This window comes from Mandrillus leucophaeus, unplaced genomic scaffold (assembly GCF_000951045.1).
Source record: "Mandrillus leucophaeus isolate KB7577 unplaced genomic scaffold, Mleu.le_1.0 Scaffold237, whole genome shotgun sequence".
NCBI classification, from domain to species: domain Eukaryota; kingdom Metazoa; phylum Chordata; class Mammalia; order Primates; family Cercopithecidae; genus Mandrillus; species Mandrillus leucophaeus.
This window is the reverse complement of record NW_012102443.1, coordinates 691,209-718,477: the sequence shown is the minus strand read 5'-3', so window position 1 is coordinate 718,477 and position 27,269 is coordinate 691,209. Positions and strand designations below refer to the sequence as shown.

The following is a 27,269-nucleotide window of genomic DNA, read 5'->3' as shown; positions in this document are numbered from 1 at the left end:
GCACTCACTGCTCGAATATCAAAGTCTTGAAGGGAAGAGCTCTTGAGCCATTTCCGGAGAAAGTGCTTCCTCACCATAGGCTCTGCTTGGAAAATGGCAAGTGGGATGGCCCTGGGTGAGGAAGACAGGCACACAGCTCAGTAATAGTGAAAATCACCCAAAATCTGATCATAATTCTTATCAAATGAACATGGAAATAAGGACTTGTAACAGCTGTTCACAAATATCAATGTACACATCTGCGTGCATATGTATGCACAAACATACCTACAGGTTCCTCGGCAACACGTGCATGTGTATGTGTAAACACATGCACGTGTGTATGTAACCATGTCTACATGTTCCTCATGGTGTAACCATGTGCATGCATACTCATAAATGCATGTGTATGCGTAAACACGTCTACGTTTTTCACTGGGTACGCGCATGCGTATAGGCAAAGATGTGCATGTGTGCGTAAACATGTCTGTGTTTCTCACTGAGTAACCACGTGCATGCGTATAGGCAAACAGGTGCACGTTCATAACTGTGTCTACATGTTCCTCGCTGAGAAACACACAGAAGACTCTGGCTGCTTTCTAGAAAGAATGAGCCTGTTTTCACGTCACTAGCAAAGCAACTGGCAACCGTCAGTGCTTCTCCTTCACTGGAGGAAACATCTGAGGTGAATACTGCAAACATAAGGAGACTTAAAGATGACACGGCTCTAATTTATAGTTTACTTCTAATTTTCAGTACTTAAGAATTTTCCTTTTGCTCTTCTGACTTTCACTGTACCTTTTATTACACTGTGTCCTGTGTTTCCAAGTGTTTCCATAGGAAAGATATTCATTTCACGTTCAGAAAACTGGGGCTTCAAGAGACAGTGATCTGCCCAAGGCACTGAGTCTAATTAGTACACCCTAATATTTTCATATAAGGAGACAGTTCCTTGCCCTCACCTGAGGCTCACAATGGTGTCCTATTAACAAGAGTGACATGCAGAGTTAGAGAGTAAAGTGCCAAGGGGCACGTTTTCAGAAAAAGTCCACTTTCAACACTTCAATACAGTGTGCTTCACTATAGCACACACAGCAGTGTAAGGAGCCTGGTGTCCTGCATGTCACGAGGATCCCGCCCAGCCTGGCCTTGGCGGCCCCACCATCACCTGTCTCCTGCCCTCCAGGGTGAAGAGCTCACTGATCTTCTTCTGCTTGTAGACATCATTCTTCTCCAGCAGTTTTTTGTGCAACCAGTCGGGATGTTTGACGCGTGGCACTGGGTTCTTTACCTGTGTGAGGCCAACACCCATCAGAGAGAGATCCTTGTCTAACTGCACGGTTTTCAGCCCCACAGCCCATGCCGCTGACCCCGCCCTCACCTGCTGCAGGGCTGCGGGGATGGTGATGATCTTCTGGATGGCGCTTCCCAGCCGCTCAATGTAGTAGTCCCAATCCAGAATCTGTGTGTGCAGGAAACAGGCAGAGAATAGTAGGTGGCAGCAGCCATGTGTGAGGCTCACTTCGTGCTGAGCACAGGGCTAAACACTGTGTCTTATTTAATCCTCTCAGAAACTCTATGATGAAAGGTGCCCACTGCACAGCAGAGGATACCAAGACAGGGAGCTTCACTGACTCCTCCAGATCACAGAGCTAGAAGGTGGCTGAGCCAACACCCCTGGGCTTAGTCCATCCAATAGAATAGCTAAAGGGCCCTAGGCACTTCATGTTGTCCATTTGCCCTAAAGGGTTATTAGTTCCTCACCTATTACTTATCAGAAAGGAGGAAGTCAGGAGTGAAGACGCCAGACAAAAAACATAATCCAACTCAGACATATTCTGCTCTGTCTAGCTTTCCTTGTAAACTTTGAAGAGTAGAAAATGCAATTGGCACTCACTGCTCGAATATCAAAGTCTTGAAGGGAAGAGCTCTTGAGCCATTTCCGGAGAAAGTGCTTCCTCACCATAGGCTCTGCTTGGAAAATGGCAAGTGGGATGGCCCTGGGTGAGGAAGACAGGCACACAGCTCAGTAATAGTGAAAATCACCCAAAATCTGATCATAATTCTTATCAAATGAACATGGAAATAAGGACTTGTAACAGCTGTTCACAAATATCAATGTACACATCTGCGTGCATATGTATGCACAAACATACCTACAGGTTCCTCGGCAACACGTGCATGTGTATGTGTAAACACATGCACGTGTGTATGTAACCATGTCTACATGTTCCTCATGGTGTAACCATGTGCATGCATACTCATAAATGCATGTGTATGCGTAAACACGTCTACGTTTTTCACTGGGTACGCGCATGCGTATAGGCAAAGATGTGCATGTGTGCGTAAACATGTCTGTGTTTCTCACTGAGTAACCACGTGCATGCGTATAGGCAAACAGGTGCACGTTCATAACTGTGTCTACATGTTCCTCGCTGAGAAACACACAGAAGACTCTGGCTGCTTTCTAGAAAGAATGAGCCTGTTTTCACGTCACTAGCAAAGCAACTGGCAACCGTCAGTGCTTCTCCTTCACTGGAGGAAACATCTGAGGTGAATACTGCAAACATAAGGAGACTTAAAGATGACACGCACACCATGCATCCACTCGGCTCCATCAAGCTCCAACACTTGGCCACTTCGACTTCCTGTGTGAGATGATTAGAGTGAAGCCCTGTGTGACCCCAACCTATTCCCTCCTCACACAGAAGTAAAGACAACCTTTATTCTGGTGTTTATCATCAACCCCATGCAGGCATTTGTACTAGTCCTATTTGTATATAACCACCAAAAAAAAAAAAAGAGCAGTTTCCGTGTTTTTAAGTTTTACATACATGGAGGCATCAGGGGTCTTCCTTCAACCTGATTTTTGCTTTTTTCTCCAACATGATTTCAAACTGTCAGTGCTGTAACCTGTAGCTGCAATTCAACCCTTTGAACTCTGGTATAGTGTATCTCATTCCCTACTAAATAACAATTATCCATTTCTGGTTGATGGACACTTATGCCATCCCCAAACTTGGTATTAAACATAGCCCAAATCTGTAAGGAACCCCTCACCTCTCTTTGACAGGGGGAGCCCTCACCTCTCCGTGACAGGGGGGAGCCCTCACCTCTCCGTGACGGGGGAGCCCTCGCCTCTCCGTGACGGGGGGAGCCCTCACCTCTCTGTGACAGGGGAGCCCTCGGGCTTGCGGGAGATGATGTAGCGGCAACTCAGTCCTGCATCCTTGACCATCTGGTCTCCCAGGAACTCAGCCAGGCGCTTTGCTGTGCTGATGGATGTAGACTTCTGCTCCCCGTAATCTTCCAGCTTCCGAGACATGGAACGGTTCTCAGAGATGAGCTCGAACAGCTCAGAGTCAGGCATGTTGGCTGCCTAGAGAAAGACAACGCATAAAACACTGCAGAAATCAAGGGGCAGAGTCTGGACTCACCCTGGACTGTGCTCCTCTAGCCCATGCCCTTCTCTAGCCTGAGACGCAGAAGGCTGCAATTTCAAAGAGCTCTCTCATATGCCTGTGTGGCAATACTTTAAAAGACACACACATAAAACTTTAGCTTTTATTTTATTTTTTGAGACACGGTCTCGTTCTGTCACCCAGGCTGGAGCGCAGTGGTGCAATCTCAGCTCACTAAAACCTCCCCTCCAGGGTTCGAGCGATTCTCGTGCCTCAGCCTCCCAAGTAGTTAAGATTACAGGCACACGCCACCACATCCAGCTAATTTTTGTATTTTTAGTAGAGAAAGGGTTTTGCCAGGTTGGCCACGCCGGTCTCCAGCTCCTGACCTCAAGTGATCTGCCCGCCTAGGTCTCCCAGGTGCTGGGATTACAGGCGTGAGCCACCACGTCTGGCTTGGCTTGTTTTATTAAACTGTGCACAAAATATCAAGAAGAATTTACTGAAGAGCACCACGGCTGCAGAAAAGGATGTTGCTCTGCCTAAGACAGGAAGTTTTTCTCCTTGAAAGGAAGAGAAAGAAGGGGCAGGAAGAGCCAGAAGAGAGGAAAGAGAAACTCCGGCCTGCTGGAGAGTGGCCTGAGCAGTTCCAGTGTGGCGTCCACATCCAGCTGGAGCTGCTGCTTTGCACACATGTTCCTGACCACAGGCCCCCCCACATCCTGTAAGGGGTGCTGGGCTCATGAATATTCTGTGTGAAACCCCCAGTGCTCCCTTGCACATGTGTGTCACTCTATACAAGACAATATGCCAAGAAACAGAAGCCCACACAGCAAAGCAAGTCAGGAAAGCACTGCACTGTTCTAGTATTCCTTCTACCCAAGACACCTGTGCCTGGGAAACATGCACCGAGATGTTCAACGCAACACCATGTATAACAATGGAAATGTGAAACCTAACTGGTAGTAAATAATCGTGGACTAGTTATGTAAATTACGGTATGTAAACTGATAAAATGTTATGTAGCCTGAAAAACATAAAAAATACAAAGTAACATAGAAATAAGCAAATATCTCAGGCTGGAATGCAGTGCTGCAATCACAGCTCATTGTGGCCTCTACTTCCTGGTCCCAAGTGATCCTCCCAAGTAGCTGGGACCACAAGCACGCATCACCATGCTGGGCTTATCACACTATTTAGAAAAACATTTCCTTCACAGAGTTGTGTCCCTGGATGCAGAAGCTGAGGGGAACTCCAAGGGATAATTGTGCTCAGGAGGTCTTGGGATTTCATCAGGATTGGCCCTGAGTTCTTCAGTCACCTTGGTCTCCAGGAGCCCAAGAAGCACGGGGTCCCCTTCTTGCAGGGTCCTTCATCCTTCAGAGCAGGTGAGGATGGAGGGTACAGCCCTTACCTTGCTGTACAGCACGTCCAGCCAGTAGTCAGCCACCTTGGCTACAGAGCCATACACCTCTTCCAGCGTGCTGCCCTTGAGGAAGGCCTCAAACACCGAGGACTGGAAGATCTTAATCAGCTGCAGTTCCCCGCGGCGTTTGACCTCAAAGCCCTTGAGCTCAGCCAGAGAACCGTCTTCATTGAACACAGCATACCTGAAAAAAAAAAAAAGGCAAGCACAGCAGTGGCAAGGAGCACTGGTGAGCCACTAGCTATGCCTCACCCTCTCTGCCTGCCTCTTCCCTTTCCAACCCTCCACTTGTCATCCACCAGGCAGCAAACATCTCTCCCCCTCAGGCCACTGCTTCTCTAAAAGGAAAATGACTGAAGGGCCTGTAGCCAGAGCCAGAATACGCAGCAGGCAGACAGAGCTGGTGCAAATGGAATCAGTAAGACCACAAGAACCCGGGTCTGTTTCTATCCTGGCTCCTGATCCAACCTCCTTTCTGGGTTAAATTTAATCTATCTCAATCCATGTACTTTCTAAAGCACAAAAGCCATGAGAGTCCCACCTCTTCTTCAGTTTCTTGCCTTCCTCCTTGGAGGCTGGAAGAATCATGGCAAGGTAGGGCCCATCAACCTCAAAAAAGATGCTGTTCTCTGAGCGGGTGACATAGGTGAGTGAGGACGGCTCGGCCAGCTCCTGGTACTGGTCATTGGTGAAACCTTCCTAAGAAACGATAGTGAAGAGCGAGAAGCTTCACTTATGACGGCCCAAACCTGGAAACCACCTGGTGTCCCTCCAGGAGTGGATGGATTGGCAAACTGAGGCTTTTCCACATAACCGACACGACTTGGCAGCATGAAAGAAGGAAGTTCTAATGCACACAACCAAGTGGTGAAACTCAGGTGTATCTGTTAGGTCCAAGAAGCCAGACCCAAAAGGCTATATGCCATATGCTTCCATTTACATGACATTTTCAACAAAGCAAAATTACAGTACAAAAAACACACTGGGGGTTGCCAGGGTTTCGGGGTAGGGAGAGGATTTGCTGACAAAGCGGTTGCAGCTGTTCTGTGTTGCTCTGTGGTGCTGGACACACACACTATGCACCTGTCCAAACCCACAGCGCTGTATGCTACAGAGTGAACATCACTGTGTGCAAATTACAAACCATCCAGTCACGGTGCTGGGATCCCAAGAGGGGTGCAGACCGGACCAAATGAGCCCAACAGCACTGTGGACGTACAGCACAACATGCTGACAGCGTGGGGAGGAAGGAGTTGCCCTGTGAACTCTGCTGACTGGACAGGGTAAGGCTGGGAACAAAAGTAACTATCTACAAACGCTGCACAGTGGCAGTGAAATTACTTCTCATGGGGCACAAGTCTGTGAGCAATTCTAAAACCACTTTACATGTACTCTAGGATTGAGCAAACACATATATTGAGAAATTAGAAACAGGTTTATCACTGCAGGAGAAAGAAGCCACTCATAAGAAAGGGGCAATTCATGTGTTTAAACGCATCCAGGCAGCCAGACACAGAAATAAACAGCACTGTGTGCGTGCGTTACTAGACACGTACTTCCTGGATGCCTCCACTGTGAGAGACGGAAGCCATGACACTCCCGGGAACAGTGAGCACAGCCCGCGCCCATCTCGGGTTTTTACATCATTCTTCTTGGACAACTGGCTGACTCCAGGTTGGAGCAGGGAAAATACAAGATGAGGTTGGTGGACCTTACAGTACCAAGAAGTAAGAAAGTGCTCCAGAAACAAAGACAAGAGGGCATGTCCCAAGAACACGCCACAATCCAGGAGGCCCCAGTGGCCCAAGGGGAACATGTGGAGCAGGAAGTCACTCTGGTCCTAAGAACAATAACCCCAGGATGTCCACTCTGATCCGCAAATCCACACTGATGTCAATGAGGAGACAAATAAGTGAGAACAAATGGGAAAGAAGGATAACAACGCTTCCCTACAGGATCCCAATTAATACAGTAGAAGGAATGGGGGAAACAGACAATTGCCAGGGAAAACCACCACAGGAAACCCCAGCTATAACTGCTTCAGGTGCGGCCCACCAGCAACGCTAACACAGTGGACAGAAGCTTACGGAGCAGCTGGGGACGCACGGTCTCAAAGCACCTGCTCCACGGTATTTATTTGCTGCTGTGATGGCTCTAATACATGTCCAGAAACTCTGACAGCCCTCGTCCAGGGACGCTTATTCCTCTCCACTGGGTGTGTATTTACGACTGAGGATCCGCATAGGAGGGGGCACAGGAGCGCCACAGTGAGGCCTGCAGAAGCCCCTCAGGCAGGAGACTAAGCCATCCCCACAATACACCCACATCACCACACCACCACAAACCAACATGAGGCACCTGAGAACGTGGGGAGGGTGTCACCCCTGTGGAGTTGCTCCAAAAACCCAAATCACCTCAGTCTAGTCACAAGAAACAACAGACAACCCCTGATCAAGGGACAGCCAACCATCGCCTGGCCGGCACCACCAAAGGGTGAGGTCGTGACACAAGGACCAGGACAGGACAACTCATCTCCACGTGGGTCCTTGCCGGGATCCTGGGAGAGAGGAGGGGCTGTGGCGGGAAAACGGGAAATCCAGGTGAGGTCTGCGGTGCAGTTACAGGGACACAGACATAGGTTTCTTAGTTTTGACAAGCGCACCATGGTTTATGCGAGGTCAGCGTTAGGGGAAGCAGGTTGATGGAGATACAGAAATTCTCTGTACTATTTTTGTAATTTCCTGTAAGTTTAAAATTATTTCAAAATAAAAAGTTAAAAGCAAAAAAGTCTGGGTGCTATGCTGAAAGAGAAAGGAGTGGAATCACTTGATACCTTCTGACCATGGTCTTCAGGCTACAGAAAAGCAATGTGAGCAGTGCTGGGAGGGTACTGGGTGCCAGGAAGGCACGCACACTGTGAGGTGCTGCAGAGCCAGTGACGTCAGGGCACTGACACCAGGCCAGCCAGCGCTTCAGGACCGGAGGCCCCAGACTAACCTTGACCATGATGTTCAACATGGCGCCTGGGTAGGAGATGGTCACCTTGGGCTTCTTTGCATTGGTCGTCTTGAAGACAAAATTTTCTGGGAAGCTATTAGGCAGGACGCACCATATTCCATCTGTGTCCAGCTCTAAGGGCCTCCTTCAGGGAAAGAGGAGCAAGGTCATGAGTTCCCCTTTCCTTCCCGCCCAGTGTGTGGCCTCCAGTCTTCCCTCCTTCCTTCCTGCCCAGTGGCCTCCAGCCTTCCCTCCTTCCTTCCTGCCCACGTTTGCCCCCAGGACCTGCTCCCAGCCCCACGGCTCCCCTTCTGCGCTCACCCAATTTGCTCGATCAGCTCCCGCGCCTGGGTGATGATGTTGGCCCCTGTGAAGCAGACGATGCCAGCCATCTCCATGGAGTACCAGCGAGCCCTGAGAGGACACCACAAACTGGTGGGTGGGGCTGGCATGGCTCCTCCAGGGGGTATCAGAGGCAGTAAGGAGTAGGGAGGAGGACAAGGAGAGACACAACAGGGACAAGGGAGGCAGCCAAACGTGCATGTACCAGGACAGAACTAAGGTAGAATCTGGCTGTGCCCGAGGACACTTCTCTGTCCTCGCCTTGGTGCCCAGCATGGCTCAGGAAGGATCTGGAAGGGTGCAATATGTGCCACTGCGTCCTGAGTTCAGGACTCCAGCCTCAGCAGGACTCTTAATACCACCCAGGACAGAGGCGGAGCTTGCAGTGAGCTGAGATCCGGCCACTGCACTCCAGGCCGGGCAACAGAGCGAGACTCTTGTCTCAAAAAAAAAAAAAAAAAAAAACCACCCAGGACCATTCACACCTTCTCTACTCTCTTCACACCTCCTCCCAAGCCCCATTCTCACCTCCAGCTTCTCAGAGAAAGCCCAGGCCTACCTGCCAGGCCTGACCCTCCTCCAGCCTGGGTCCCAGCCCTGATGTCAGCTGCCCCACCCTCCCCTCCCGGCACCAGCCCCATGCCCCTTGTCAGTCGCTTCTCTGCCCCTCCCTGACACACAGACGTGATGTGAAGCAACCGCCCCAGACTCTGCAAGTCCCTGAGTGAGGATCCAAGCTGCGAGATATAAACACGCTGGAAAATGGCAAGTCGTGTCTCCAGCCCATGATGCAGAGACACGTACACCCCACAGCACGCATCACTCATGGATGCCCAGACCCTCAAAGTCAGTGTGGCCCCACTCTCCTCAACCTCCCAGCTCCACCCCAGCTCAAAGCCTCCTCCCTCCAATATTCCTTGAATCAGATGAACAGCCCTCCATGCGTGGCAACCTACACCTGAAGCCGCCTTAAATGTGGACTCATCCATTCCTCCCATAAGCCTCTCCTGGGCCCGGGCCCCACCTACCCCTTGCGCATGACGTAGCCGTAGAAGGAGTTCAGGATGCACTTGTGGGCCAGCTGCAGCGAGTCGTACAGCACCTCCATGTTCTTGCAGCGCTTCACCTCGGCCGCGTCGCCCACCTCCACGGCCGCTGAGAGCTTCTTTTTCCACACCTGAGAAGCACATGAACATGCAGCACCTCAGATTCTTCCATCTCACATTCTACAAAGTCAATGGCCCAGGTTTTTAGTATTTTGAAAATTTTCAAATCTATAGAAAACCTAAAATACCAGTACAATGAAGACCGTATATTCTTCTCCTAGACTGGCCAATTGTCATATTTTGTCACACTTCCTTTCTTCTGTCTCTGTCTGTGTTGACAGAATCATTTAAACATTGTAGATTTTATGGCCTGAGATCTCTAAACTCTTCAGCACACTTTCTAGGGAACAAAAGCTACTCAGCAGGTCCCTGGTAAAATCGATCAATAAAGAAATGCAGCTGAGACCGCAGATGTCTCATCAAATTCCCCATCCAACATGAGAAAAGGTTTTTAAAGGCTTGGTATTTAAAGAACAAAAACAAATTCATTAAGATAATTACGGAGTGCCTAGTATGTGCCAGGAACTCCATTGTACTCTGAAGCACAAGGCAGTCACTACACTTTTGGTGCTTATTTGACGAGGGAGACAGATGAACAAGTAATTTAGCAACTGCTTAATTAAAATAAAGTGAGATAGTACGGCAGTTCCTTAAAAGGAAAATGTAGAATTATCATATGACCCAACAACTCTACTGGTGGGTGCATGTCCAAAATAACCGAAAGCAGAGACCTGAAGACATACTTGTATCCCATGTTCAAACCAGGATTACTCACAATAGCCGAAAGGTGGAAGCAAGCCAAGTGAACATCCACGTAGGAAGGGATAAACAAAATGTGACAAATCCACACAACGAAATGTTATTCAGCCATTTACAAAAATGCAGTATGGATACATGCTATATGTTGATAAATGTTGAAAACATCATGCTAAGGCTGGGTGCAGTGGCTCACGCCTGTAATCCCAGCCCTGTGGGAGGCTGGAGTGGATAGATGACCTGAGTTCAGGACCTTGAGACCAGGTTGGGCAACATGGTGAACCCCCATCTCTACCAAAAATACAAAAATCAGGCGTGGTCCCAGGTACTGGAGAGGCTAGGTGGGAGGATCACTTGAGCCTGGGAGGTGGAGGCTGCAGTGAGCCAAGGTCACACCACTGTACTCCAACCTGGGTGACAGAGTGAGATCCCGTCTCCAAAAAAGAAAGCATCATGCTAAGTGAAAAAGTCAGTCATAAATACACAAATACTGCACTATTCACTTACATGACATCCCTAGAGTTGTGGAATTCAGACAGAAAGTGGAATGGGGGTCGCTAGGGGCCAGGGGAGGAGGTAGGGAGCTACGGTTTAATGGAGACAAGAGTTTCCATTTGAGAAGGCGAAGAGTTTTGGAGGTAGATGGTGGTGATAGTTGTACAACAGTATGAATATGTTTCATGCCCCTGAACTGAGCACTTAAAAACACTAAATATCATATTATGTCTGCCTTACCATTATAAAAAAGAACATGTGACAATGAGTTCAGCAGGGCAGTGCAGGACTCCAGGGGGCTGCACAGAGGGGCCGTACTGAGTCTACAGTGAAGGTCTCTCAGAAAAAAAATGGCTCAATCTGATTAGATATAAAATAATGACCCATTGATATCAAAACAGAGGTGTTGCTATGCATTTTCCATGTTCCTACTGCATGAAATACGTCAGTTAAACACGAAGGGCTGGATAGTGAATACCACAGATGAGAAGACCTTCGAGTTTCTCGGAACTCCTCACCTTCCATGACAGCGGGAAAGAGACAAGCAATAGGTGAAGGCAGTTGGGTTCGTAAAACTTGATGTACTCAAACAGCTAGCCAGCTGTAGCTTGCTGACCCCTGCTCTAAATAATCACTTCAGAAATCATCTTTTAGGGTCTTTCTGAGGCCTCGGACCAGGATGGATGATGGTCTACATCCTTCGTGGCCATCAACTCTTCCAAGTCAAAAACAACTGCATGTTATCATCCGAGCGCAGGTGTCTGCTTGGAGGATCCCAGGCAAGCAGCCAAGAGTGCCCATTTCATGAGCCAACCGAAACTGCCCTTACAGAGGCCAAAGCTTGCAGGACCTCAGAACTCACCTTGTGGAGCCCTTTGAACTCATAGCGCCTGTCCCGGAAGGCACGCACGGTATCCACGTAGAAGGAGTTTTCCCGCTGGCAGATGGTGGTGAGGCGCTCTTCCACCTTGGTGATGTGGATCTTCTTGTAGGCTTTCCGGCAGTAATCTAAGCATGATGGAGAGGGGCGGAGCAGGTGGGTGAGATCTCCCAGAGCAGAGGGAGCCAGGGCACAGGGGTGCTGAGGAACATGGCTTCTACGTCACCACAAAGAAGCAACAGCTCAGACACACTGCTAGTTTCTCATATTGAAAAAGGAGGCCGGGCACGGTGGCTCACACCTGTAATCTCAGCACTTTAGGAGGCCGAGGCAGGCGGATCACTTGATCCCAGGAGTTTGAGACCAGCCTGGGCAACATGGCGAGACTCCATCTCTACAAAAAATACAAAAAATTAGCCAGGCATGGTGGCGCACACCTGTAGTCCCAGCTACTTAGGAGGCTGAGATGGGAGGATTGCCAGCATCTGGGAGGTCGAGGCTGCCGTGAGCCAAGATCACACCACTGCACTCCAGCCTGGGTGACAGAGTGAGACCTTGTTTTTTTAAAAAAAAAAAAAAAAGGAAGAAAGAAATAGGACAGCCCAGGGGTAGGAACAGGCCAAATACCCCAAGACCACAGAACAGCAGTGTCTAACACCTGCAGAAGGGGAAGCAAATAAAGGATCCTGCAGCGAGAGCACAGCTTACAGTGACCCAGAGCAGCTTCCGGTCTGCTCTGACAACACCTCTGCGGTCCCAGCTGGGATGGACCCACGCAGCCCAGCAAGAACAGAGAGCGGGAGCAGGAGCCACACCTTTACAGCTGCGACCATGCCAAGGCACTCACCCGCCAGCCTCCTCTTCTCGTATTTCGCCTGCTCCTCGCGGGACAGTTCGTGAAAGGCCCGAGCCGGCCCCTCTGGGAACAAGGCGGGGAACTTCTCTGACTCCAGTTGGTGCTGGATCCGATGGTATTCGCTGCGACTGGCTGGCACTGGGAAGGAGGCAATGGGAGCAAGTTCAAAAGGAGGCACAGATGCACCAGCTTCCCACTGAGTGTGTATGGGGAAAGGTGGCCAACACTCACCCACCCGTTTCCCGCTGAGTGCCCACCCAGGCGGCCAACACTCACTGAACTCGCCCCTCCACTGCCAGGCCATCTTCCGCTGGCAGTTTGCTCCAGGCTTATTGAAGTCACAGGCAGCACAGGTGGCTTCGTCCACCATGGCAGAGGGCTGCGAGGGGTGAGAAAGCACTTAGGGCTGGGCAGAGAGAGCTCCGACTCTGAGGCAGGAAGTAAAGTCTCACCTGCAGGCGGTTGGTCAGGATGATGTTGGGGTACATGGCCCCCACGTCCAGGTGGTAGATGAGCGGACACTCGATGCGGCTGGGCACGTCCTTCAGGGAGGCGAGCTTGCTCTTAATCTCATCACACACCTGCAGAGAAAGCAAAACTCAGCGGAGGCTGGTGACCGAGCCTGCCTCGTGTGCTGTAGTTCACCAACTCCTTTTAGACATTCAGGAGAGGAAAAAGCTGAAAAATATCTAAATAGAGCAAAAACTAGCCAGAAGAAAACAGTTAAGAAGGGTTGCCATCATTTCTATGAAATACATTAAATTTGGTGGAGTCTTATTGGAAAATTACTTGAACACCAAACTCTCCTTAGTATTAAAAAAAAAAAAAAACCTTTAGGCCAGGTGCAGTGGTTCACGCTTGTAATCCCAGCACTTTGAGAGACTGAGGCCGGAGGATCACTTGAGCCCAGGAGTTCGAGACCAGCCTAAGCAACACAGTGGGGCCCCCGTCCCTACAAAAAATAAAAAATTAGCTGTGTGTGGCGGTGGCACCTGTAGTCCCAGCTACTCGGAAGGCTGGGGTGGAAGAATCACTTGAGCCCCTGAGGTCAAGGCTGTAGTGAGCCCAGATTGCACCACTGCACTCCAGCCTTGGCAACAGAGCCAGATCCTGTCTCAAACAAAAAGAAAAAGAAAAATCCTTAAAACCCTCCAAAGTAGTAAAACTAGAAAACAAACCTAAAATTTTAAGAAAAAAGTGATTACAAGGAATAATATATATCCCATAGAACAGGAAATACCACAACATCACCTATTGTTTCTACTTGAATTATAGGTAAACGAATCAGCTGGGGAAGAGCCTCCACTGCACCCTTCCCTGCCCAGTAATGGCGTGTACTGAAAAGCTGTCCAGTCCAAACAGGGGAGGATGGGCTGGGACAAGTGAATGGCCAAGTTTCCACGGTGGAACCACCACCTGGACATGCCCCATGTGGCTGTGAGCCCCTGCTGACATCCCCCCAGCCACCCTCCACCCCACAGGTGACCCCTCAGGGACACAAAGGTGACCCTGGGCTTTCCTTTTATTTTTTTTTTGAGATGGACTCTTGCTCTGTCACCCAGGCTGGAGTGCAGTGGGTGCGATCTCGGCTAACTGCAAGCTCCACCTCCCAGGTTCTCGCCATTCTCCTGCCTCAGCCTCCCATGTATCTGGGACTACAGGCGTGTGCCACTGCACCCAGCTAATTTTTTGTATTTTTAGTAGAGACAGGGTTTCACCGTGTTAGCTAGGATGGTCTCGATCTCCTGACCTCGTGATCCACCCATCTGGGCCTCCCAAAGTGCTGGGATTATAGGCGTGAGCCACCGCGCCCGGCGGGCTTTCCTTTCAAGGGCACTTTTAGGGACTTAGGAATCGCTAACAAGACAGGATGTCATCTACAGAGCTCCCTTCTGCACTCACCAGGGAGCCTGGCGTCCTTACACCTACCACACCTCCAGCTTCACCCTACCTGCCCGTCTCACTGTTTCCTAAAGACTTAAGTATCTGCTCCTAGGTTGGGCGTGGTGGCTCATGCCTGTAATCCCAGCACTTTGGGAGGCCGAGGCGGGAGGATCACCCGAGGTTGGGAGTTTGAGACTAGCCTGGCCAACATGGAGAAACCCCATCTCTACTAAAAATACAAAAAAAAATTACCCGGGCCTGGTGGTGGGCGCCTGTAATCCCAGCTACTCAAGAGGCTGAGGCAGGAGAATCGCTTGAACCCAGGAGGCGGAAGTTGAGGTAAGCCGAGATCGCACCATTGCACTCCAGCCTGGGCAACGAGAGCAAAACTCCATCTCAGATTCTAAGATGTCTCGCCTCCACGCCTGGGTAATTTTTTTTTTTTTTGTAGTTTTAGTAGAGATGGGGTTTCTCCATGTTGGCCAGGCTGGTCTCGAACTCCTGACCTCAGGTGATCCACTCACCTCGGCCTCCCAAAATGCTGGGAATACAGGCTGCCCAGGCGGGAGTGCAGTGGCACCATCTCGGCTCACTTGAAGCTCTGCCTCCCAGGTTCAGGCCATTCTCCTGCCTCAGCCTCCCAAGTAGCTGGGACTACAGGCGCCTGCCACCACGCCTGGCTAATTTTTTTTGTATGTTTTTAGTAGAGACGGGGTTTCACCGTGTTAGCCAAGATGGTCTCCATCTCCTGACCTTGTGATCCACCTGCCTCAGCCTCCGAAAGTGCTGGGATTACAGGCATGAGCCACTGTGCCTGGCCACGGCCGACATTCTTTAACTCCTATTTGTTATTCAGACAAGGTTCTCTTCCTGATCAGTTCATGAGAGTTCCCTGCAGTATAATAATAGCTGTGGCTGACAAAAGCCAAACAGTGCTTCACAGTTTGCAAAGAGTGTACACATTCTTGTTTAAATTTTGGCTAGTGAATCTATTACAAGATGCTTCTTGGGGGCAGGCGCAGTGGCTCACACCTGTAATTCCAGCACTTTAGGAGGCTGAGGTGGGCAGATCACTTACAGTCAGGAGTTTGAAACCAGCCTGGCCAACATGGTGAAACCTCATCTCTACTAAAAATACAACAATTGGCCAGGCATGGTGGCGGGCACCCGTAATCCCAGCTACTCAGGAGGCTGAGGCAGGGGAATCGCTTGAACCCAGGAGGCAAAGGTTGCCGTGAGCTGAGATCGTGCCATTGCATTCCAGTGTGGACGACAAAGCAAGACTTCGGGGAAAAAAAAAAAAAGCCTCTTGGCATCAATGTGAAAACTGTTAAAAACTCTAAACCAGCAGCCTCACTGAACATGATGTAGTGCTGCACAGTGTCTGATATGAAGACCTCAGATAGGCCGGGTGCAGTGGCTCACACCTGTAAACCAGGCACTTTGGGAGCCCAAGGCGGCCAGATCACGAGGTCAGGAGTTCAAGATCAGATTGGACAACATGATGAAACCCCGTCTCTAATAAAAATACAAAAATTAGCCAGGCATGGTGGCGGGTGCCTGTAATCTCAGCTACTGGGGAGCCTGAGGCAGGAGAATCGCTGGAATCCAGGCGGCAGAGGTTCCAGTGAGCCAAGATCATGCTGTTGCACTCCAGCCCAGGCCAACAACAGTGAGACTCCATCTCAAAAGTGAAAAAAAAAAAAAAAAGACCTGAGACGTGCCACATCCTGAGGAATGAGGATCAGAAAAGAACTGGTGTCTCCCTCTCCAGTCACATAACACACTTTGTAAGTGTGCTTTCTAACCATTTTGTGAACAGATTTTATAGTCACTAATCCGGTCATTTGTAGGAATTTACTGTCATTTTAAAGTCTCACCAATAAAAAATAAAATTTAAAACCTCCAATGGCTCCCCAATGCCTATAAAATAAAGTCCTAATGCCTTAAAACGGGACACGGGACACATCCCACCAGGATCCACCTTCCATGTCACTGCATTTCAGGAGCGGCTCACACCCCACCTCTCATGAAGCTCTCCCACCTTGGCAGACAGCATCACACGTCACAACCATGACTGCCCTGTCCCACCAGAGACCCTGTGTCATCCGTCCACAGCATCACACGCAGCAGGTGCACAATAAACGTGCTGCTGAAAGACGTGGTCTGTGAAGAAGGCACCAAACACGGACTAGCTCTTCCTGCCTCCCGGACGGTTACCTCTTCAAAGTTGGTGACTTGCTCCACGGGAACCTTCTCCTCTTCCTCAATGGCGTGGCGCAAGGTCTTCTCCACCCGCTGCAGCAGGAAGTCAAAGGCAGCAGGATTCTGGCACCAACGACAGTGAGACGACAGGGGTCAGAGGGGAAACACATCCACACTAGCCCGCCTCAGGTTTGATGCTGTGGCTGCATGTGGCCCGATGTGCCCGAGAAAGCTCCAGAGGGACTCACATGTGCACTCTACAGTGCACCGCCCTAAAGAAATCCCAGTGGGAGCTGGGCCAGAGAAGCCACACCTGGTGAGGGGCCATGGGACAGGATTGGGAGAAGGGGCTTTATTTCAGCCCCTGCAGCTTCTGGGTCCTACCACAGCACAAGAGTGGGAAGAAACTGAATCCCAGGGAAGAAGCACACCATTCTAAACCGGCAAGGGATATCGCTGCGGAAGACCCCAGACTCGAGGGCCTCCACGTGGCCCCCAACGTAGGTCTCGGAGTCCAGCACGTGTCCGTCGTCTGTCAGCTTATTGAACTCCTGCTCCTGCTTGTTGGGGAAGATGATGTTGGCGTGGAAGGCCTGCACCATCAGCAAGGCCTCACACAGCGTGCCAGAGCCCTTCCGCAGCACCTGCAAGAGAAACCAAGGCTTCCAGCCAAAAGTGACACCAAAGGCCCTGACTTGCAGGCAAAGTCCAGGAATCTAAACTGAACTTCAGTGAGAAAGGAGAGAAAAACCTCGTAGTAATGGCTGCAAATTCTCCTGTGGTTCCTTCCTCACATCGGAGCCAGAGAATTCCCAAAGGACATCCCTAACATCACACCCAGAATTCTACTGCCGCCTTTGGTGCCAGCACTCCTGGGACGTCCACCTCAATTCAGCTTCAGTGCATTTGGAATGGGGCAAGGGCTGAGGAGGCCAGGGTGCTGAGAGGACAGAAGATACTCACCTCATCGGGCTCCATGGGAATGATGGTGCACAGAGCGAAGATAAATGGGTGGACGTACTTCATGTACAGGTAGTAAGTGGCGACAGCATCTGACACGGAATACGTGGCCAGTGTCTGAGGAGAGAACGCCAGAGAGCAGGGCCATCAAAGTCAAGAGCCCAGGGTCAAGTGTGAAGCACAGAAAGCAAAGCCTGGCCTGACCAGCCTGCCGCACACGCAGTAAGGAGACGGGCACAGGACAAAACATGTGTGTCCTGGAGACACAGCCTGCTGGGTGGAGCGGGCTGGCATACATGCGTGCACATGGCAGCAGAGGGAGGCAGGATGTGGCTTACGTGCCTGGGGCTGCTCCGTGGCCATCCGACACATGTCTTCTGGGTCCAGCTCCACGGGATCATAGCCTAGCTTGGCCTTAGCGGCCGCCTTGAGATTGTGGCTGCCCACGGGAAGGTAACTGTCCCTCTTCACCCACCTGGAAGGAGAATGAAAACAGAAGCCAGGACGATTCTAACATGCAGCCCGGGAACCCCTGAGAATCGGCAAAACTGGGCACCACACAGACAGATGCAAGGTCCTAACAGGCACCCAGGAACCAAAGCCCCAAACGGTGTAGGCCCCTCATGAAAACCCTTCATTCGGATCTAGTTAATCTCACAGACCTATCCACAACACAAGGAAGCACCAGGACCGGTCCTTCTGGCCCTTGCCTTCCTCCCACCCTCGGCTGAGCCTGTGGCCTCTCTGGAGGGCGCCCTACCTCCTTGGGCCTCTCCCCCAGACCTCAGGTATGCACCGCTGGAGCCTAGTTCTATCAACCACACTGAGCTTCTCTCCTCACACTGTCCCTTCAGCACGGAAACACTCAAGCCCACCCTCCTTTAATAGAAAACAAGATGGGATGCCAAGTAGAATAAAAATTAAATAAAAATTAAGAAAACAAGGCCCCCACACTCTACCCGGAACCTGTCGCCACCTCTTCCCTACAGATGCCTTCCTGAGGCAGCTGTCCAGGGGCCATGTCCGGTCTCCGCCCCCCGCGGCCTCCACCCTGTGGCCTTCTTCTCACTTTACCTCTTGCCTTCAGTTCAACCACTACCCCAGCTTTCACCAAGACCCACCCACATCCCAGTGAGTCCCAATCCACAGTGCGAGCTCAAACCAAGCCTCATGGTGGTCTTCAGGGCCCCCATACGGGTGGGGCTTCCAGGCTGGCATATCGGTAGTGGGGTCACCTCCTACCTCAAGTCCCTTCTCTACCCATTCCCTGTCGCCATGGATGGCACAAAAACTCCAGGTGTCACCCCCTCCCTGAGAACCAGCATCCCTGGGCCTCCCCTTGCCCCTGCCCCACATGATAGACCCTGAATCCTCACGCCCCTCACTCCCTGCCTTGGATCAAGACTGTCACATGCTAAACCAGCCCCAGCCTCCTGGCCTCCCTCTCCAAGCCAACCGCTGAACATCAGAGCTAAACAGAAACGCATTCAGGCTTCAAGCGCTCCAATGGCACTGTGCAGAGTACAGAGGTCACGGGGGCCCTCCTTTCCTTTCCTTCCCTCCTTTCCCTTCCTTCCCTCCTTTCCCTTTCTTCCCTACCTTCCCTTCCTTCCTTCCCTTCCTCCCCTTCCTTCCCTCCCTCCCCTTCCTTCCCTCCCTCCCCTTCCTTCCCTCCCTCCCCTTCCTTCCCTTCCAGCCTCCTTCTCTTGGCATTTCCACATCCACCTGTCCGCCCAACCAGACATGTCAGAGCCCCCGAACGCCGTGATTCTCAGCAGCTTTGAGCTGCCTCCCACCCCAGCTCATCTGGAATCTGCGCTGGTCCTGTGAGGCTCGTCCTGTGAGGCAGCTGGGCTGCCACATCCCAATCTGGCCTGGGCAGTGCAGCTCCATGAGGTCCTAGCTCTGGGACCTGTGCGTTGAGTGTGTCTTCCCGGTGGCTACCCCACCCCAGAGGCTGATGCTCAATGTGCCTGGTCACTGACGAATTGTCAGCCAACAGTCAAAGACAGCACATCCCGGGCCCCGGCAGGGTTGTAGCTGCCATCCTCTTGGGTGACCTGAAACAGCCTCTCAGAGGCCACCCTCCTCCCATGAGATGTGGTGACAGTACAGTCTGCAAGAGGCCTTCAGATCTCGCTCGCAGACAGCAGTGATGAGCCGTGCTGCTGTGCGGCCCCTACCTGAGGCAGTCCATGTGGATGCACTGGGGCGCCTTGTACTCCCCCTGGCTGTCCTTCTGGAAGCCTATCTCCTGCTGCATGCTCAGACCATGGACTGCTGCCCGGGCCTCCACAAATGGCCTGGGTTTGAAAGAGGACAGACAAGCAAGTGGGAAGATCAGGCTCTAATTCCCCTTTCTCCATTCCTCCCTCAGATCCAGGGAGGAACCAAGACACGGGAGGTGCAGAGTGAACCCAGAAGCCACCTCCTCAGTCAACATGGGAAGCGCCCCCGCACCATGCAATGCCCTCCCTCTCAAACGCTGCCCAGTTACTCACAGAGAAGACACAGACTCACCAGTCAAAAAAGTCCCCGTTGTAGGTGACCATGATGGTGGGTTTGGTCTCCTGGACGTGTTCAAACCACCTTTGGATCAGATGAGCCTAAACCCAAGTCACAGCAGTCAGAGGTCTGCTCTTTCTCTTCTTCAAGCTATTTCCAAATTCCTCCCCCAAAGTTCAGAAGCAGCAGCCTCATGCTGGCCCTTATTCCTGACCCCAGCCCCAGTTTCTGGCAGAAAAGAGGGTCATACCCTAAGAACGAAGCTGATGGAGCTGCAATTCTGATCCGACGGAATGCCTGAGGCCTTGGAAAGATCCGCATGCCCCTTCTTCCCACAATACCAGGCAGTTTCACAAGTGATACCTCCTTACCTCATCGGGTTCATTGAAGACACTAAATGGCCCTTCATATTCTGGCTTGGGGGTGAACTCAAAATCTTCAATATCTTCTGAAACAATCTCCCTGTTGGTGATGAGGTAGCCCTAGTGAAGTTCATTAGCAATTAGCACAAGTCAGAGGCTGCAAAGCCAAGACCTGGCGTCCCCACCCTGCCCACACACTCTGCCTAGAGATTCTCACTACAAAGAAGTCCACAGCAACGTGAAAGTGCCCTAAGCTTCCTGAGAAGAGATCCTCCATGTCTGGATTCCCACTGGAAAGGAGAGGGTACAGTTGGAAGTCAGAACGGCCTGGCTGCTCCCATTCCTGGACTAACTTATTATTCACTCAACAAATCCTAACTGTGGGGCAGACGCTGCTGTAGTATGGGGACCAGACAAGGTCCCCATCCCAGGAGCTTTCTTCCCAGAAGTCGCCTGCTCACCTGGCCGTCGATCATGTAGGAAATCATCATAATCTGGTCTGTCTCAGCATCAGGAAACTTGAGGGGCAGTTTGGTCGTCTCAATGTCAAACGCCAAAACCACAGGGTCCTGTGGGGACAAAATAAGCATAAAGCCAAGCTCTAAACTCCCCATCAGGCCTCCCTGAACACCGGCCCCCGGCCTGCTCTACCTCCCTCTGGTTGTTAAGAGTGAAAAGGCTCCAGAGCTGGGATAGGGACCCTAAGACTGACCAACCTACGTCAAGAGCATCACGACTCTCTATGGCGTGGAAACTTACACGCCTAAGAGAGCAGCTGATCACAGGACAAGCCTAAAATCACAGAACTTTAGTAGAAAAACTCTTTAGAAGACATCACCTCATTCTGATGGTTATGACAACCCTGAAAGGTAAATGTGGCACAGAGATGATATCTTCGTTTCGGAAAAGAGAAAACTGAATACAAAGACTTTCCCAACACCACAAAGTCATATTTGAACCAAGGCCTTCTAGTTACAAATCCATTTTTCACCACGTCTCTTTACTATCAACTACCCAATGGAAGTCCTAGCTTTCCCTCAAATGTCCAAATCCTGCCTAGCTCAAATACTGATGTCATGCAGTGATATACAACAAAAAAGGAAATGATACTGTCAGAAACTGATGAAAAACTAACTCCATATTTCCTTTAATAAAGTATTTGGGGGGAAAGCAGGAAACATATCTTTGAGTCAAATTTACTCTTTAGCACTAAAGAATATTCTCTCCAGAAAACCAGAAATTTTACGATGAAGGTAATACAAGCAACAAAACTTACAGGTCGTTCAACAAGGTCATCTCGGCGGGTGATTTCCACAGGAAAAGCATTTCCACGGTATCTGACATTGTACCAATGAGCCTGCAAAACACACAGTGTGTTAACTGGAGTTCTACATCCAGGAAAGTCTACTCCTGTGTGGATTCACCCATAATGATCATCTCCTGGCTGTTAGGAAATTCATGTGAGCAGCAACCCAACCCTGCCCTACTCACCACATGGATCTTCAGGTCAATGGAGAGGCGGATGTGGTAGGGAACATCGTACTCGCGCATGTCCACAATGTTGTCCAACTGATCAGCTATCTTCTTAGAGGTTTCCTCTTCATCAGTAATTACACCACCCCTCTGCAGAACACTAGGAATTAACAAGAGAGCAACTAACTCAGCTGCCAGGGTCTGGAGGAGGTGGGACCAGAGTTCCAAATCAGTAGCAAGAGATGAGACCAGAGTCCAAACTGAGGAAACACAAAGGGTAAATTGAGGTGGTTTCAATGACCAGGGCAGTCCTTCCTTTAAGAATGGCTTGGATTGGGCCGGGCATGGCAGCTCACGCCTATAATCCCAGCACTTTGGGAGGCCAAGGAGGGCGGATCACCTGAGGTCAGGAGTTTGAGACCAGCGTGGTCAACACGGTGAAACCCCGTCTCTACTAAAAATACAAAAATTAGCCAGGCGTGGTGGTGCACGCCTGTAATCCCAGATACTTCGGAGGCTGAGGTAGGAGAATCACTTGAACCTGGGAGGCGAAGGTTGCAGTGAGCCGAGATTGCGCCATTGCACTCCAGCCTGGGCAACAGAGTGAGACTCTATCTCAAAAAAATAAAGAATTGCTTGGACGATAACCCTACAGACAGGAAAAAAATTCAGGGTAAGATGTATGCATTTTATGTGATGTGAGTTACACCCCAACTAAAAAAAAAAAAAGAGGGCCAAGCATGGTGGCTTATGCCTCTAATCCCAGCATTCTGGGAGGCAGCAGGAACACTTAGGCCCAGGAGTTCAAGACAGGCCTGGACAACATAGGGAGACTCATCTCTACAAAAAAAAAATAATAATTAGCCAGTCATGGGGTACACACCTGTGATCCCAGTTACTCAGGAGGCTGAGGTGGAAGGATTGCTTGAGCCCAGGAGTTCGAGGCCATGGTGAGCTATGACTGCACCACCGCACTCCAGCCTGGGCAACAGAGCAAGACCCTGTCTGAAAATAAGTAAGTAAATAGAAGAAAAAAGAAAGAAAACATTAGGTGCTGCCAGTGAGGAGTGCACCCAGGCATGATCCCACCACGGTCCTGATGCTCAGGGGACTGCCTCATGCAGGCTGAAGAGCAGGCCGGGGCTTCACACAGCCTATGCACGGGTCTCCACCGTGTCTAAAGATGTGGCCCACCCTTGCGGTCACTATTGGCCCATAAGCTCAAATAATGAATGGGCTATTCAGGGGGAAAAAGACGAGTCTCAGATACGGCTCAAACCTCTGAGGACTCAGTCTGATTACACCTTCCAATATTTCAAAAAGTAACTTATGGCATTGCCAGGGAAGGTGGACTCAGGGTAGGGACTGCAGAAATGTTCAGCATCCCAAACTGATCTTCCTTTGTCAGAGGATAAGGTAGGTTCTTCCGAAGTCACCCAAACTTCATTGCTCAAGATTTTCTCTTCCTAATCTGTTACTTTGCATCCTATTATTGTTGAGGCTCAAACACTTGATGAACAGTGTTTGGTATTCTAGACTTCAGTTTCCGTGGACGATACCCAAGGTTCTCTGGAGAAGATGTGCTGTGTAAATCTCAGCACTTAATGAAATTCACAGACGGATTGTGTTAGGGCAGCAGGATGAGGGATCTTCTCCCTCTAAGGTGACTTTACTATTACAACCACTCAACTTTAGAACCATAAACCCTCCCCTCCACAGGAAAAGAGCTAACACGCAAAATGTAACCTGGGAAGCCACTGTTTTATTTAACACGGAACATACAAAAATCTCTACCTAATTGCTCAAGTTTTCCGTATCAAATAGAGCCAGCCATTAAGGTAACTTTATTGCTACGTGTTCCTGTCTCCTGTCCATCTTGTCGTTCTGAACCAGCTGATGCTTTGCTCACAAGAGCAGAGTTTACCTGGAAAGCAGAGCTGTGTACGCGTCGCTGGCATGATCCTGCTCCCTGTTCTTCTTCACGGCAGGGGAGATCTCCTTCCTCACTTTGACAAGATCCTCCACGGTGTGGAAGGACAGCTTGATGTAATTTCGCTTCAAACCCACCAAGTGATTTGGCTATAATGCAAAGAGATCACGTTCATTGGTTAAAGAAAAACAGGACTTTATGGGTGAGAGGGTAAACACTCAAAGGTAAACACATAAGTCAAAGAGTTGGCGACTTCAAGGCACCTTGTCCAACTCTGCATGTGGCACCAACTAACACCACTAGAGCTCTTTGAAAGGAATTTTATAGAGGGTCACCACACTGCCCCATCACCCAATAGATGACCTGAATTTCTACCTCTTCCAATCTCACCTGCTATGGACAATGTAGATCCTGGCCTCATTTACCCCTGGAAAGTCTGAGTGATACTTACCAAGTCCAGATCCTCTTTGGGGACAGTCTCCACTTTTGCAATTTTGCCCTGAAACTTCTTGGAGAGAAAAGATGAAACTTCTCGCTCACAACCCTAATCAGGATCAGAAAGAAAAGGCTTTCCGTTGGTAAAATACATTTCCTTCCTTGCCTATTTCCCAGTTGCAAAGCCCACCACAGAATGACACACTGGTCGTCTGACCTGAATCTATAAAACACACTTACCTTTCTGGTTGCAATGTAGAAATACGGTTTATAAGGCAAGGCCACCTGTAAGAGTCACCAACCCATCCAGGGGCGACGAGAAAGAAAAAAGGGAGAGAAAAGTGAAAACAGACTGCTTGCTCCTACATCCCATGAACAGCCTAGGGCCAGGGCAGCCTTGACCTTGGTAGCTCTTAAAGCATAACAGGAAGTCAGAATGTGCACTTATCACAGGGGCAAGAACCTGAAAGATAATACTGCTCACCATACAGTCTTCCTGAACTGGCTTCTCTCAGGACATCTTACATGATGACTGACGGGGCCTTCAGGGCCCCAGTTCTGGTGGGCTATGGGCTGCTCTCCCACGCCCTCCCTGACAGTCACAGAGCTAGATGAACACCCCTCATTTTGGATCCGGCTGCTCACTGCAAGTGGGTTTTAGCTTCTCAGGGTCAGGGGCTTACCTTAAATCTGCTTCCGTCATCTTGAATAAAGTAGTAATCCACTGCACTGACTAAGCGCTTATCTTCATCTAAAATCTCAGTCTACAAGAGAATCAGTCAACATAGGCACAAGATCATCCTCTACACAGTTAAAGAAACTTTCCTCCTACCTTTTGGGAAACAGTCCCTCTCATCTAGGTCTTTACTCCACCCCTACGTTTACACTACCAGCCTTATTTACAAGAACCACATCGTAACAGACTCCAAACGGGGATTTCTCTCCATTTCTCCCTCATAATCCTTGAAAGCTTTACTCTGATGGCTAAAAGGGATGCCCATCACCTCTGGCTTCTCACAGTGGCTTCTGTGTGGCCCTTAATGACGTTAAAGAGGAAAGGAGAGCTGGGAACCTTTACATCTCCCACCTGATCCACTCAAAGTTCCCCCATGTGTCCCTCACTCTTTAGACAAAGACCATGCTATGACAAGAAGGGGTGCAGCCATACTCCTGGGTGGGAGAAGGACCGAGTGCTTACAGGATGCATGTTAATGAGCCAGCCTGTCTTCTCACCAGGCTCCTTCAGCCGCTCAAAACCAAACCGCAAATCCATCTTATCCGTCCACTGACTCCGTTCCAGGCGCTTAAGTGCCGAGACTGAGGAAGTGGTGCCATCATCTCTGAGTGAAAGAAGGGAACCCAGTGCTTACAGTTTGTAATGCCACCTATTTCTGCAACCCTCATCCCACCTAGTGTGTTTCAGATATGACAGGGTAGATATATTCCTGAAAAACTCTGAGCTTGGCAAAAAGGCTCATTAAAATAAAAGGACTCGTTGGAAAAACACAATTAGGGCAGGCCCTTCAAAACCTGTTCAACTTTATAACCAGAATATTAACAAAAACAGTAATCATGGCTAGACACTGCTGCCTCTTGGAGAACTAAAAATGCATAAAACTGGCCAGGCCCAGTGGCTCACACCTATAATCGCAGCACTTTGGGAGGCCAAGGCGGGTGGATCACTTGAGGTCAGGAGTTTGACACCAGCCTGGCCAACATGGCAAAACCCCACCTCTACTAAAAATACAAAAATTAGCCAGGTGTGGCAGCGTGCACCTGTAATCACAGTTACTTGGGAGGCTGAGGTAGAATTGTTTGAACCCAGGAGGTGGAGGTTGCAGTGAGCTAAGATTGCACCACTGCACTCTAGCCTGGGCAACAGAGTGAGACTGTGTCTCAGTTAAAAAAAAAAACAAAAAACATAAAACCCAGCATTGTTCTCCTGGTCATTTTATCCCAGAGAAATGAAACCTCATGTTCATAGCATGTTTATTCATAACAGTCAAAAACTAAAAACAACCCAGATGATCCTCAGCAGGCGAAGAGTGAACCTGGAAAACACATACCATGGAATACTACTCAGCAATGAAGAGGAATAAACATTTCCCTTTTTTTTTTGAGAAGGAGTCTCACTCTGTAACCGAGGCTGGAGTGCAGTGCCACGATCTCAGCTCACTGCAACCTCTGCCTCCCAGGTTCAAGCGATTCTCCTGCCTCGGCCTCCCGAGTAGCTGGGATTACAGGCAGGCGCCACCATGCCTGGGTAATTGTTGTATTTTTAGTAGAGATGGGTTTCACCATGTTGGCCAGGCTAGTTTTGAACTCCTGACCTCAAGTGATCTGCCCACCTCAGCCTCCCAAAGTGCTGGTATTACAAGCGTGAGCCGCCACACCTGGCCAAATAAACTTATTGATACGTACAACTTGTATGGACCTCAAGGAAATTATGCTAAGTGAAAAAAGCCAACCTCCCAAAATTATACACTTTTTTTTTTTTCCTTGAGACAGAGTCTCACTCTATTGCCTAGGCTGGAGTGCAGTGGTGCAATCTCAGCACACTGCAACCTCTGCCTCTTGGGTACAACTGATTCTCGTGCCTCAGTCTCCCAAGTAGCTGGAACTACAGGCGCACCATCACACCCAGTTAATTTTTGTATTTTTAGTAGAGACAGGGTGTCACCATGTTAGCCAGGCTGGTCTCAAACTCCTGAGTTCAAGTGATCCGCCCACCTCGGCCTCTGAAATTGCTGGGATTACAGGCGTGAGCCACCGCGCCTGGCCCCAAAGTTATACACTTAATGATTCCATTTATAAACTATTTTTGGAATAGTATTTTTGAAATAAAATTACAGAGATAGAGAACAGATTACTGGTTGCCAGGGATGAGAGGAAGGGAGGAATGGAGGTGGTTATGGCTATAAAGGGGTAGTATGAGAGATCCTTTCAACAGACTGTTCTGTATACTGATTTTGGTGGTAGTCGCACAAATATACACATAATAAAACTGCATAGAACTAAATACATATACAAGCAAAAGAGTGCATGTAACACTGAAATGATTTGAATAAAAACGAGGGATTGTCAGGCCAGGCGCAGTGGCTCACGCCTGTAATCCCAGCACTTTGGGAGGCCAAGGCGGGTGGATCACCTGATGTCAGGAGCTCGAGACCAGCCTGGCCAGCATGGCGAAACCCCGTCTCTACTAAAAATACAAAAAATTAAAACCCAGCACTTTGGGAGGCCGAGGCAGGCGGATCACGAGGTCAGGAGATCAAGA

General features: G+C 49.9%; 1 protein-coding gene across 3 annotated transcripts in view; it reads right to left on the bottom strand.

The window, feature by feature from the left end:
* POLE (polymerase (DNA directed), epsilon, catalytic subunit) overlaps positions 1 to 27,269 on the bottom strand; it is a 74,529-nt gene that overhangs the window by 42,005 nt on the left and 5,255 nt on the right. Inside the window, exons 1-28 of one of the 3 annotated variants that reach the window (XM_011982216.1) lie at positions 25,191 to 25,329; positions 24,676 to 24,756; positions 24,233 to 24,277; positions 24,009 to 24,101; positions 23,552 to 23,706; positions 21,646 to 21,787; positions 21,431 to 21,511; positions 20,616 to 20,723; positions 20,164 to 20,274; positions 19,808 to 19,893; positions 19,471 to 19,590; positions 17,630 to 17,762; positions 17,291 to 17,404; positions 16,759 to 16,971; positions 16,343 to 16,450; positions 12,691 to 12,819; positions 12,515 to 12,617; positions 12,230 to 12,376; positions 11,365 to 11,510; positions 9,174 to 9,322; positions 8,125 to 8,217; positions 7,804 to 7,948; positions 5,348 to 5,505; positions 4,795 to 4,990; positions 3,144 to 3,358; positions 1,877 to 1,979; positions 1,361 to 1,441; positions 1,148 to 1,270 (exon numbers count right to left, since the gene is read on the bottom strand). In XM_011982216.1, the coding sequence (XP_011837606.1) occupies positions 1,148 to 1,270; positions 1,361 to 1,441; positions 1,877 to 1,979; positions 3,144 to 3,358; positions 4,795 to 4,990; positions 5,348 to 5,505; positions 7,804 to 7,948; positions 8,125 to 8,217; positions 9,174 to 9,322; positions 11,365 to 11,510; positions 12,230 to 12,376; positions 12,515 to 12,617; positions 12,691 to 12,819; positions 16,343 to 16,450; positions 16,759 to 16,971; positions 17,291 to 17,404; positions 17,630 to 17,762; positions 19,471 to 19,590; positions 19,808 to 19,893; positions 20,164 to 20,274; positions 20,616 to 20,723; positions 21,431 to 21,511; positions 21,646 to 21,787; positions 23,552 to 23,706; positions 24,009 to 24,101; positions 24,233 to 24,277; positions 24,676 to 24,756; positions 25,191 to 25,265 (3,453 nt within the window). In that variant the 5' untranslated portion in view covers positions 25,266 to 25,329. Of the gene's footprint in view, positions 1 to 1,147; positions 1,271 to 1,360; positions 1,442 to 1,876; positions 1,980 to 3,143; positions 3,359 to 4,794; positions 4,991 to 5,347; positions 5,506 to 7,803; positions 7,949 to 8,124; positions 8,218 to 9,173; positions 9,323 to 11,364; positions 11,511 to 12,229; positions 12,377 to 12,514; positions 12,618 to 12,690; positions 12,820 to 16,342; positions 16,451 to 16,758; positions 16,972 to 17,290; positions 17,405 to 17,629; positions 17,763 to 19,470; positions 19,591 to 19,807; positions 19,894 to 20,163; positions 20,275 to 20,615; positions 20,724 to 21,430; positions 21,512 to 21,645; positions 21,788 to 23,551; positions 23,707 to 24,008; positions 24,102 to 24,232; positions 24,278 to 24,675; positions 24,757 to 25,190; positions 25,330 to 27,269 lie in introns of those variants that run through there. The other 2 variants (XM_011982217.1, XM_011982215.1) reach the window with 2 other exon arrangements.